This window comes from Kryptolebias marmoratus, linkage group LG2 (assembly GCF_001649575.2).
Source record: "Kryptolebias marmoratus isolate JLee-2015 linkage group LG2, ASM164957v2, whole genome shotgun sequence".
Classification (NCBI taxonomy): domain Eukaryota; kingdom Metazoa; phylum Chordata; class Actinopteri; order Cyprinodontiformes; family Rivulidae; genus Kryptolebias; species Kryptolebias marmoratus.
Window position 1 is genome coordinate 30,969,855 of NC_051431.1, and position 10,861 is coordinate 30,980,715.

Consider the following 10,861-nt stretch of genomic DNA (forward strand, 5'->3'; position numbering starts at 1 on the left):
AACTTCTGAGTTCTGTTACTAAGTTGGTTTAGTCCATATCTGCTGAGACAACTGACAAAACCACTGTCAACCTGACTTTCTTAAAGGTAAAACTAAGATTTTATCAAATTTATTTTCATAAAATTACATAAACATCTAAGTTTATGCTATTATTATTATTAGTCTCCACTACAAAAAATGAAACCGAATCAAAGGCCTAGCATACTTTGAAGGAATGCATATCACCCATCACATTTATCCCAGTCTTAGGAGAAATGATTTAGGTCAAACCTTATAAATGATACAGTAAGGGAAAGATGCTCAGCTACTATCACACCAAACTTTCTCTCAGGTTTTGTAAATTTGAAGAGGTTACAGTTTTTTTGTGTTTGCTAAGACTGATTAGCTGGAGCAACCATCTTGAATTGGATTGACTCCAAAAGGTTATTATTTTTAATTATCACTTTCTGAGAGTTTTATTCAAATTTGTCAAGTGGTTAATGAGATAATTTGCTCACAGACAGACAAATGAACACACAAGCAAAACATTATCACCCTTTGGCGGCAGGCAATCATCTGACACATTTTTCTAATCATTTCACAAATTTAAATATTAGTTCATTTTATTCACTAAACTTTATTTATAGTAATTATAACCTAAACCCAACAAGTTATTACAAAGTAGTTGTTTCTCACAGGGTTCAAAAAAGCTTCTGTCACAAATAAAACTATCCTGTGACGTGAACACCCACATGGCTTCAGGAAACACAAATTTAACATTAAAACTTTACAAATTTATTCATGGAGAGTTTTGTGGGAGCAGTTCCGTTTTAACTTATTTACAAATAAAACCTATAAACAAAAACTGTGTAAACTGGGGTTAACAGAAAAACATCCGAATAGCAAAGAGTTAAAGTTTAGCTGTAATGTTATGAAGTCCCAATCTGAGTTATATTTACTGGGAAACTGAATGGTACATTCTAAATTATTTCTGAAAGTCATGGAACTACTATAATCTAAGGATTTAACATTCATTCTAAAAGAAAAAGTGCAGCAAAATGAGATTTCAACAGTCCGGATGTTCTCGTGTGTTTCTCAAAGCTCTCCAAGGCATCTTGTCCTTTGGTTGGAGTTTTCTCTCTTTAAGCCTCTCTGTGTTTCAAGAAAATGTGGGTTCGGCACTTCACCTACAAACACAAGGAGGATGAGAAACCTCTTATCAAAGGAACTGCTCTACATTATACTTTCAGACTGTGTGCTTACCTCATGCCAGACCAGTGTTCGGAGGGGCAGGGCCAGGTGACAATGTGGGCAGGTGCTGATCTGGTCTGGGTCTCCTCCGTCACCCCAGGGACCACGGCTGGCTGAGTGTGTGAGGAACGTTGGTTTATAGGTGCTGCCTCCCTGTCCCAAGAGATTATTCTCAGACTCTTCCTCCTCTGGCTCAGCTTCTTCATCGTTAAACCTCGATGCTGGAGAACAATCCTGCTAATGTAAGAAAGAAAAACAGTGTCACAAAAAAACCTGCTCTGGATAAAGTAGACTGGAATGGCCACTGACTTCCTAGGCGAGGATCGTGGCTGCCGTCCTGCTCAGCTCAAAATGAAATACACGCCTGCTTACCTCCACAATGCCACCAAAATGAATTCTCAGTCAATAACCGTTTGACTTGTGTCAAACTTTAGAGCCATCAAAGAACAGGGTAAATCAAAACCTTTGTTTCTCGTAATTTGGATGTGATCAGTTTTTAAAAACTACTTCAACAAACTGCTATTTAAAATGTTTTGAAAATACCTTTACAATAAAATATAGATATGTCCTCAAAGAAACTTGTCTGTTTAGTCAAGTTTTAGATTGACATTGTGACTTTGACCATGATGCATATACTATTTAAAAACACACAGCATTATGTTGTAGTGGCTAATATGTGCAAAGTAACCAAACATGGCTAAACACACAACACTGTCAATTAGCTGATTTTATGACTTGTAACCATGCAAATATTGTTTTCTCTTTTTTTAAAACTCATATCTGTAAACCTGACTGCCTTATAACAGTTTGTGTTGTTAATATTCATTAATTGTGGCAGCCATGGCAGCCTGGGGTCTTTCTGGGTGGAGTTTACATGTTCTCCCTGTGCTCCCGTGGGTTTACTCCGGGTACTCCGGTTTCCTCCCACAGACCAAAAACATGCGTATTAGCTTCATTGGTAACTCTAAATTGTCCCTGTCAGGATTCAGCAATATTCTAAAATGAGCAGCTCGGCGTCAGACAGACACGGGAGACCAAGATAATAGACAGTGAGTTTATTTTACAGTGAATCGGGAACGGTGATAATAACAGGAACCAGGACCTGGAAGCAGAGGACGTGGTGAGTATTTCCTTGGTGAAGAGGCAGGTAAGTATTAAATCCTCAGGTGAGAGGCCTTACTGTGCGAAGGGTGATCCACGGCACGGAGGGGAGTACAAAAGTATTTCCCAGTAGCAGGTTCGCAGTTTCTCCAGGAGGCAGTAGGTAAGTATCCCTCTCAAGGCAGGCAGACAGGCACAGGCAAACAGATAGGTAGTTTATCTCCAAGGCAGGTTTCCACAAACAGACCAGACTGGATCCACACAGGTCAGGTTGTCCTAGGTAGGTAAAAGCACAAAAATGCAAAAAGCTCAGGAAAGGGTTCACTAAGAAACTCATAAATCACAAGAGGCTTAGCACTTTACCACAGAGGCAAAACAATGCTCCAGCACTGGTCTGGTTCCCACCACGGCCTTAAGTACCAGCTGCCTTCTGATGAGCCTGATCTGCCACAGGTGTAGAGGGAGTGACGAAGAGCTGCCAATCAGCCGTCGAGACGGCCCACCAGGAAGTACAAAAAATACCAAACCTCCGGAATCACCACAGTCCCTAGGTGTGAGTGAGAGTGTGAATGGTTGTTTGTCTCCATGTGTCCCTGTGATGGACTTGCAACCTGTCCAGTGTCCCCTGCCTCTCACACAGTGACTGCTGGAGACAGGCAGCAGCTCCCTGTGACCCGGAATGGAGAATCAGGTAAAGAAAATGGATGGATGGGTAAAACAGTAAACCTCACTATTAATCACCACAGTGTTTTTGTTTTAGAAAGTCAACATTAAACTCTTCCATTTTCAGTTTTTGGCTTTGGTTTCATCTGCGCCCCACATGTTCACTTTGGTAAAGACAAAATTTCAAACACACCTCATGCTGGTCAAACTCCTCAGCTGGAAATGACCCCCTACATCTGGTACAGCTCCCTGGTGGTGAAAAAGCACATCAAGTTTTAGACAACAGTGAAGCCTGGTTGTGGAGGGATGCGGAGCTTACTGCTCAATCTGCCATCTTCTTACTTGTATCTTGTCCACTGGCTGCAGTTTGAGGGGGACTCAGCTTCTCGTCGGTGGCTGAACAAGTGGAGCTGTGGTCTGGCAGGTCTCTCAGTTTGACGTAGCGGCCGCAGTCCCTGCAGAGCTCTGTTCGGCTCCCGCAGACCACAGTGTGTTCATGCAGCTCCTTCCACACCACCTCCAGCTCGCAGAACGGACACTTCTGCAGACGCTCTGCACATTCCTCAGACTGTGAGGCAGAGCAGAGTCAGGTTATCAGTCACTGCTCAGGTAACAGTAAATCGAAATGTAACACATCTGATAACTTCCAGTCTCTAATAGGCCCTGGATCAATATTTAACAAGACCTGCTAATGAGCCTGGTTTCCCCTCCTTCAGTGGCTTAATGTGGGTTTTGTTTCTACACAATTTGTCACTACTCAGGGGAAGGACTAAATCTAAATACATCACCAAATAGAGAAAGTTGAGACAAAATGAAAGTCCTAGCATTCCTTGAAGGAATGCATATCACCTTTCATGCTAAAGTTTTAGACAAAGATCATCTTATGGGAAGCAATGTTGAAGCATTTTGGCCCTAAAGATAAAGATATGCCCAACATATGGAGACTGCTGGTAAAACTCACAAACTTTATTGTGTTATCACACCAGGCGCCATGATAGAGTCATGCTCAATCTCATTCTTCCCTGCACTCCTAACACACTCCTCTGCCCCGTGCTGTTGCAGCAGCACCAACCAGTGACAGAAGTAACAGAATAATACACAAATGCGTTTACAGCTTCTTGAAGGTTGAAGACCTTGGATATAGACTGATCCAACAGTGCAGTTTTAGTCTTCATTTGTAAGGTATGTACAGCTCCAGCCTTATCTGGATACGGTTTTGTAACCAACTAACTCACTCACTCACTACATCCATCCAATTTATTAACCATGCTTTTTTTCTTTCTGGGACGTTGGGAAGCTGGTGCCTGTCTCTCTGGACAGGTTGCAAGTCCATCACAGGGACACATAAAGACAAATGAGACAAACAACCATTCATGCTCTCACTCACACCTACAGACAATTTAGCCTTCCCAGTTAACCTAACATGCATGTTTTAAGGTCTGTGGGAGGAAACCAGAATGTTTGCACAACAACATGTAAACTCCACACAGAAAGGTTGGGAGGCAAACCTGCAACCTCCCTGCTGTGAGGCAACAGTGCCAACAACTGGTCTACTGTGCTGCCCATCACTCTTCTCATTATCTGCAATCCTTGAGGAGCAGTTGGATCTAAAACGATCACAATGTCTCCGATAATGAAACTTGAATGCTGAAATGCTTGATCCACTTTTGTGTTTCTTGCATCACTGGTAAATCTTCTCTTGTCCATCTTTCCTAAAAGAAGTCAGCCAAATCTTCTACCACTTGTCAGCTTATGGGTGAGCCAGCACTAGCTAAAGATCGTTGGGATTGTTTTCCACTTGGTATAGTTACATTTCTTAAATTATCTAAAGATGTTTTTGTGTGGTAAACCGTAAAACCTGTATGTTCACCCAGCTAACCACCTTTTGTGCTCCACACTGCTGCCTTCTACCTATGGTGAAATCAAATTACAACTAATAAAAATCTGCTTCTCCAAAAAATCAGAGCTCTTGAGATACACGCCAAGTGACTTGAATGTGTATATGACGTGTATTTGTGTGTGTTTGTAAATCCATGGGGATCAGCCTCATCTTAAGCAACAGAGGACTCAGGGCACAACCATGACGAGTCACTGAAATGACATGAATTAGTTTATATGAATGTTGATTCAAAACACAAGATTTTAGCATAGATTTTACCTTTTTTATCAAATACCAGTGAGGTGTTGTAGTTTTGGAGCTGGACCAGTTCTAGTGTGGTCCGGATGCAAAAAAAGTGCTGAAGTCGCCCATTATTGAGGTTTCACAAATTAGATTAAGGTTTCACAGATCACACACTTGGTTTTAAATGTTCTGCAATCAGTGCAGAATAATCTGGTCCAGGTTTGAAGTGTCTAGGTGTTGTAGTTTTTTAAGTACAGTACATTAAAGATGCTGAAGGTAGTGAAAAATTAGGTGGAATCGCCATTTAGCCATTTTCTGAATCGGAAGCTTCAATCGGAAACCAACTTCAGCTTCGTGGAATTGAAGGAGAATATTTTCAGCAAGTTACCTCGGTCGCCACTGTAAGTGGCGCTCTTCTTCTTCTTGTCTTTATCTTAGCAGTAAGGTAGCAAAGCTGCACTCTTCGTCGTAGACGTTGAGTTTGGCTGCAGCTGAACACTGTTGCAGCGCCTCCTACAGTAAACTGGTGGAGCTACGCAGAGAACCACGCTGTTCAAAAGCCTTGTTTTGATTCATTTTCTTATAATATACACAGCAGAAGAATACTGAGGTTCGGACCTCGGTGTCCTCAATAGTAGCTACGGCCCCGACCACCACCACCCACACACACACACACCCTCCTGCTCCCAGGTTCACAGAATAGTTTTATGATATAATGAGCTGTAGTGGAGAAACCTTTTTTTGCTGTACACTAACAGACATGTTGTCTACACATCACTATGCTGCACCTGGTCTGTAGGAAAAGACTCGCCTTATGATCCAGTAGGTGACGCCGTTCCATCTTCGTGTTACACTTGGAGCATTTCACCTTCACAGACACACAAGGATTGAGATGATTAAACTGATCTTATATCTGAGGATTTCTGAAAGCTCAGTCCTCTGACATGTTGGAAAGGTAATAGGCTGTGATGTGTTTGTGTGCACCTGAGCATGCTGCTCCTCTCTGTGTTGGCTCAGCTGGTCTTGGGGAACATTTTCATCACAGTCAGGACACAGACACAAGAAACGGCTGCAGTGGGTTTCATGCAGGGCGAAGTTGGCCTCCGCGACCTCCTTGTTGCTTAAAGAGAAGACAAAGGCTTGTTGTTTCTGTTTTCTAACAGCTGAAGTGAACTGTGGAGACTTCTGTGTGTTCTTCATCACTTTGAATGCCACACCAAAATTATACTGATTCATGGAGCAAGAAAGGCATGTTAGTAAAATGTGGAGTACTAAGGGTCTTAAACAGCTTAAAGGAACTCTTTCATTAAAGCTGTGTAAGGCGAACAGGAATTGTTTGTTTGGATGTTTTTTGGGGGCTCATTCTCTGCATCATGAAGCAGGGTGAGTCACATGTGGACCACAATCTAGATTAGGTGATCTTTGTAAAAATAACAGTAGTGTGAATGTTATAGTTTCTTTCATATGATTTTTTGAATCAAACTAGATCCACATTTTCTGTCCATTGAAATGAACATTTTCATGTATGAATCAGGATTAGTGTGCCATGACTTTCAACTAGCATTTTACTGCTTTTACTAAACTTTTGCTACATTTAGCTTTTAGTTAGCATTTTTGCTATTTTTCATTTCTGGCTAGTGTTTTGCTTTTTATTAAGCTTTTAGCTAGTGATCTTCTTTTAGCTTTAAAAACTCAGTTTGAGCCTCTTTTTTTCAGATTTCAGCAGTCATTCAACACTCAACAGTCACACTACATTTTTGCAGAAAATGCACTTTCTGTACTTAATTGATAAATGGATTAATTTATTCAGGAACTGCTAAAAACGACAGAATGTTTTGTCTCCACAATGTTGATTTTAATCTCACAGCATTTGAGTCATAAAAATAACTGAATTTATAAGTTAGTAGTGAAGTTTTAAACTGAAAACAAATTTAAAATGTTCTACTAAATAGATGTAACATATATAATTTAACCATTCATATAAGCATAGGAACAACCAGAAGTTGCTGGTTTGATGTGTACCCACGGTCACATTTAGACACACCCTTTAATAATGTGCCAACATTATAACTTCCTTTGACGTAGGATCAAACTAATATTATAAACAAACAGCTGTAGTTTTGTGCACCTGTTGTTCCTCGACTTCAGTTCAAGTTTCTACCTTATAAAAGTGAAAGTTCCCTCTCTATGCGCCTGTGACCCCCGGCCCCACCACCGACTCTCACGATTTGTAAGCAGATTTATAGAAAGAAAAAGCCGTGTCAAACATTTCCATCATATTGCCTTGCTGTCAGATCAGTTCAACACATCTCCATTTAGTTTTTAATGCTAATGCGTGATTCAAACATTCACATTTACGCCCAACAACGTGTTAATTCAGAACCCCATAACACTAAATTTATAATTTTAACTTTAAATAAAATTTTGTTGTCCTCGTTTTTTCTTAATCAAAAACAGTCAATTCTTACCATTTCCCGCAGGTTTGAGTTGCTTCTTTATTTTCCATTGGCAGGACTGTTGTTGTGTTTTACCAGAACAGAAAGTGAAAATATCTGTTCCTCACTTTCTGTAAGTCTTTACATCTGCCACAGGGGGGCGCAGAGGGCCACTGAGCTGCAGAGAACAGCCTACAGCTCAGACACATCTCATTAAACAATTTATCATTTTAAATCTCTCTAAACATTTGAAGTCTCTCTTATAAATGGAAAAGGAGCAGTCAGCAGGTTTACGAGGGGAGAGACGCAGAGATGTTTGTGTGTCTGTCTGCTATCAACACATCATGAACCACCGGATGGATTCTAATGAAACTTTCAGGATATAATCATTGGATGAACATCTGCAGCTGCCTAGGTTTTGGACTCAACCCTGCTCATGATGGCTGCCACAGCCAACTGACTTTAAAAGCCACCAAAATGACTATAACTCAGCCACTTTGACAGATATTGAACTAAAGATTTGTGTGGTAGCAGATGAGACTATATATTCTGAGCACCAACAAATTGAGCAAGAATTTTGTTTATCCATTAAATATTTGCAGGCCGGATGCAGAAACGCGCCTAACTTATTTCTCCATTTTGTTTTGTTTTTTAAAATGTTTTGGATTATTTCTCCATCAGCGCTACTTAAAAAGAAAAAAAAAAAGTTATTATGCGGTTGGTTCTGCTTCCGGGTCACATGGCCAGGTGACTTACCTCTGTTTTATAAAAACAGCTAAAAGGGCATTTTGAGAGAGACACTTTAGCAAATAATCTGTTCCTGAAGAAGAAATATTTCAGATGTGAAATGAAAGAAAAGGGAAGTTTAAATATCGTTTAAAACGAATGAAGGAACTGACTGATCAGCTAAGAGCAATAGGTGCTGTGATTGAAGAGGAAGCTCAGATTGTAACTGTTACTGCCCTTGGCCTCTAGAGGCTGTGTAGTCAGATTCAGCAGTGGGAGCACACCCCACTGATTGGCTGCCTAGAACCTGCAGAGCAACCTGAATGGACCAGCAGGAGAGGACAAGCCAATTAGATGACAATGAGATCCACCTGCACCCTATAATTGCACTCATTGCACCAGTGGGACAGCTTTAGGAACAGACTTTGTACAGCTGTTCAGTCTGGAGCATGTTTTAGCCGTCCCATCTATTGAGCTCATTAATCGCAACAGCAAGCATGAACTGCTGCAAATTGTGGCTCACTTTTAGCTGCAGGTCCCAAAACAGGTCTTTAAATGAGACCTGAAGGCTCTAGTAGCGGATAAATTGATGGAAGCTGGTGTGATCAAAGTGCCGGATTGGCCTGAGGCTGCTGTAGTGTCAAGCCAAACAATCTTGTCTGTGGAAGACCATAAAGATGGTCCGAGTGTGGATGCTGAGTTGGGTGACTGGGGTAGGACCCCGCGTACACTCCCTCGCTTTGATCCACTGTCTTCTGGGAGCTCAGAAGGCCGAGATGAAGCTTGTGTGAAGGTGCGGCTGGCACATCTCTGAATGGAGGCAGAAGGAAAGGCCCAGGAAAGAAGAGCTCAGCTGGAGCTTGCGATCAGGAAATGGAAGCAGATAAAGCTGTGAAGCTGCATAGACTTGAGCTGGAGGTCCAGACTCAAGCGTCTCCTGACTCTGCTGAGACCCCAGGTTCCCCCTCCATACCTGCTACCCCATTTGATATTAGTAAGTGCATTACCCTAGTACCTGCTTTCAGATATCTTACGTTGATTCATACTTTGCAGCATTTGAACGCATTGCTGGTGCTTTGCAGTGGCCTAGGGAAACCTGGCCTCTTTTGTTACAATGCAAATTTTCTGGTAAAGCTCAAGAGGTGTTGGCAGCGCTTCCTTTACAGGACAGCTTAAATTATGAAATGGTTAAAGCTGCTGTCCTACAAGCTTATGAGCTGGTCCCAGAAGCTTATAGACAGAAGTTCTGACAACAAAATAAATCTGTTGGACAAAAGCATGTCAGAGAGACAGGCATCCTTTTTGACAAGTGGTGTGTTGTATCAAAGGTCAACAATTATGACTCTTTACGTGAGTTAATATTGTTGGTGTAACTGTTAGGAAAACAGTTAAGTTTATTTTTGTAACATTTATTTCATTAATAACTTGAAAAATGGCTTTAAATTTAAATGTAAAGTAAAGGTTAAAAAGCATAAAATTTAAAACTGAAAAACATTGTTTACGGTTTTTGTTTTCATGTTGGTAGTCATGTGACCTGAGTGTGAAAGAGCAGAAAAAGGGCATGATGGAGCAGATTGAACATGCTAGCGGAAGAGAAACACGGCTCAGAAAGCACATTCTGCACTAGTTTTACAAGGCGCAAACGGTAAATATTTGTACATGTATGTCATGTTGTAATGTAATTATACAGTTTATTGTAAACATGTGTAGTGAATATGAGAAGACGCTGTTCTTTATTTATTGTTTAGTTTTATTGTTTTAGTTTATTTCCTGTGTAAAACCAGTGCAGTTACAGTTGGAGGACTTTAAAAAGTGCATTCCAGATCAGGTGGTGTTGTATTTAAATAAACAGAAGGTGACTACAGTACTGTTGCATCTGCTGCTGTTCTCGCAGATGAGTATGTGTTTACCCATAAGTCAACCTTCTTTGTTAATGAAAAGATGCGTGTTAGCGCTGTACCGCAGACCCACATGGTTAAAACCACAAATCCAAAAGAAAATTGTGAATGTTTCTACAGTCACAAACCTGGACATGTTATCGCTGATTGTTTAGCTTTAAAATGCAAAACTTAGCCAAATTCTCAAACTAAAGTTGTTGGTTTTGTGAAAAAAGAACCTCGTAATGAGAGCCCTGGTTGGAAATACAAATTGAAAGTAACAGTGTTTCGTTACTTCCAGATTTGGTGGAGCTGGAGGAGCCTGGTCCACTCTGGAAGAGAGCATCCATCCCCATGGCTAGACAACATTTGTCTTCTGCACAACAAGCTGATGAAACATAACAAAAATGTTTCAAGAATGTGGTAAGTGCTGAACAAGCTTACATTGTGGAACAAGGTGTCCAACTACCTACAGACAAAAGGTTCTGTCTCTGGCTCATGAAAGCCAGTGGTCTGGTCAATTAGGTGTCACCAAGACATACCAGCTTCTGTTAAAACACTTTTTCTGGCCTGGTATGAAATGTGATGTTTCAGTTCTGTCACAGTTGTCAAGTGTGCCAAATAGCTTGTAAACCAAATCAGGTAATACCCCCTGCTCCATTATGCCCTACCCCGGTGATAGATCAGCCATTTGACCATGTCATAGT

General features: G+C 41.0%; 1 protein-coding gene across 2 annotated transcripts; it reads right to left on the reverse strand.

Annotated features, from left to right (window-relative positions):
• Window positions 1–539: 539 nt before the first annotated feature.
• xaf1 (XIAP associated factor 1) lies at window positions 540–7,863 on the reverse strand. Of its 2 annotated transcripts, none has more exons than XM_025010077.2 (7): window positions 7,585–7,863; window positions 6,101–6,236; window positions 5,928–5,984; window positions 3,337–3,562; window positions 3,188–3,243; window positions 1,243–1,464; window positions 540–1,166 (listed from the first exon to the last, which is right to left on the reverse strand). In XM_025010077.2, exons 1-7 carry the CDS (start codon window positions 7,620–7,622, stop codon window positions 1,122–1,124), a joined length of 780 nt encoding a protein of 259 aa, XP_024865845.1. In that variant the 5' UTR covers window positions 7,623–7,863; the 3' UTR covers window positions 540–1,121. The 2 variants fall into 2 exon arrangements, with proteins under 2 accessions (XP_024865845.1, XP_017289624.1); XM_017434135.3 differs by having other exon boundaries at window positions 541–1,166; window positions 1,243–1,467.
• Between the last annotated feature and the right edge of the window lie 2,998 nt (window positions 7,864–10,861).

Excerpts from the sequence above, each read along its gene's own strand:
- xaf1 (XM_017434135.3), bottom strand. The coding sequence starts at position 7,622 with ATGGAAAATAAAGAAGCAACTCAAACCTGCGGGAAATG. Across the intron at positions 5,985-6,100 it reads GAGAGGAGCAGCATGCTCAG|GTGAAATGCTCCAAGTGTAA; the intron begins GTGCACACAAAC and ends GTGTCTGTGAAG. Across the intron at positions 1,167-1,242 it reads GAACACTGGTCTGGCATGAG|GTGAAGTGCCGAACCCACAT; the intron begins GTAAGCACACAG and ends TTGTGTTTGTAG.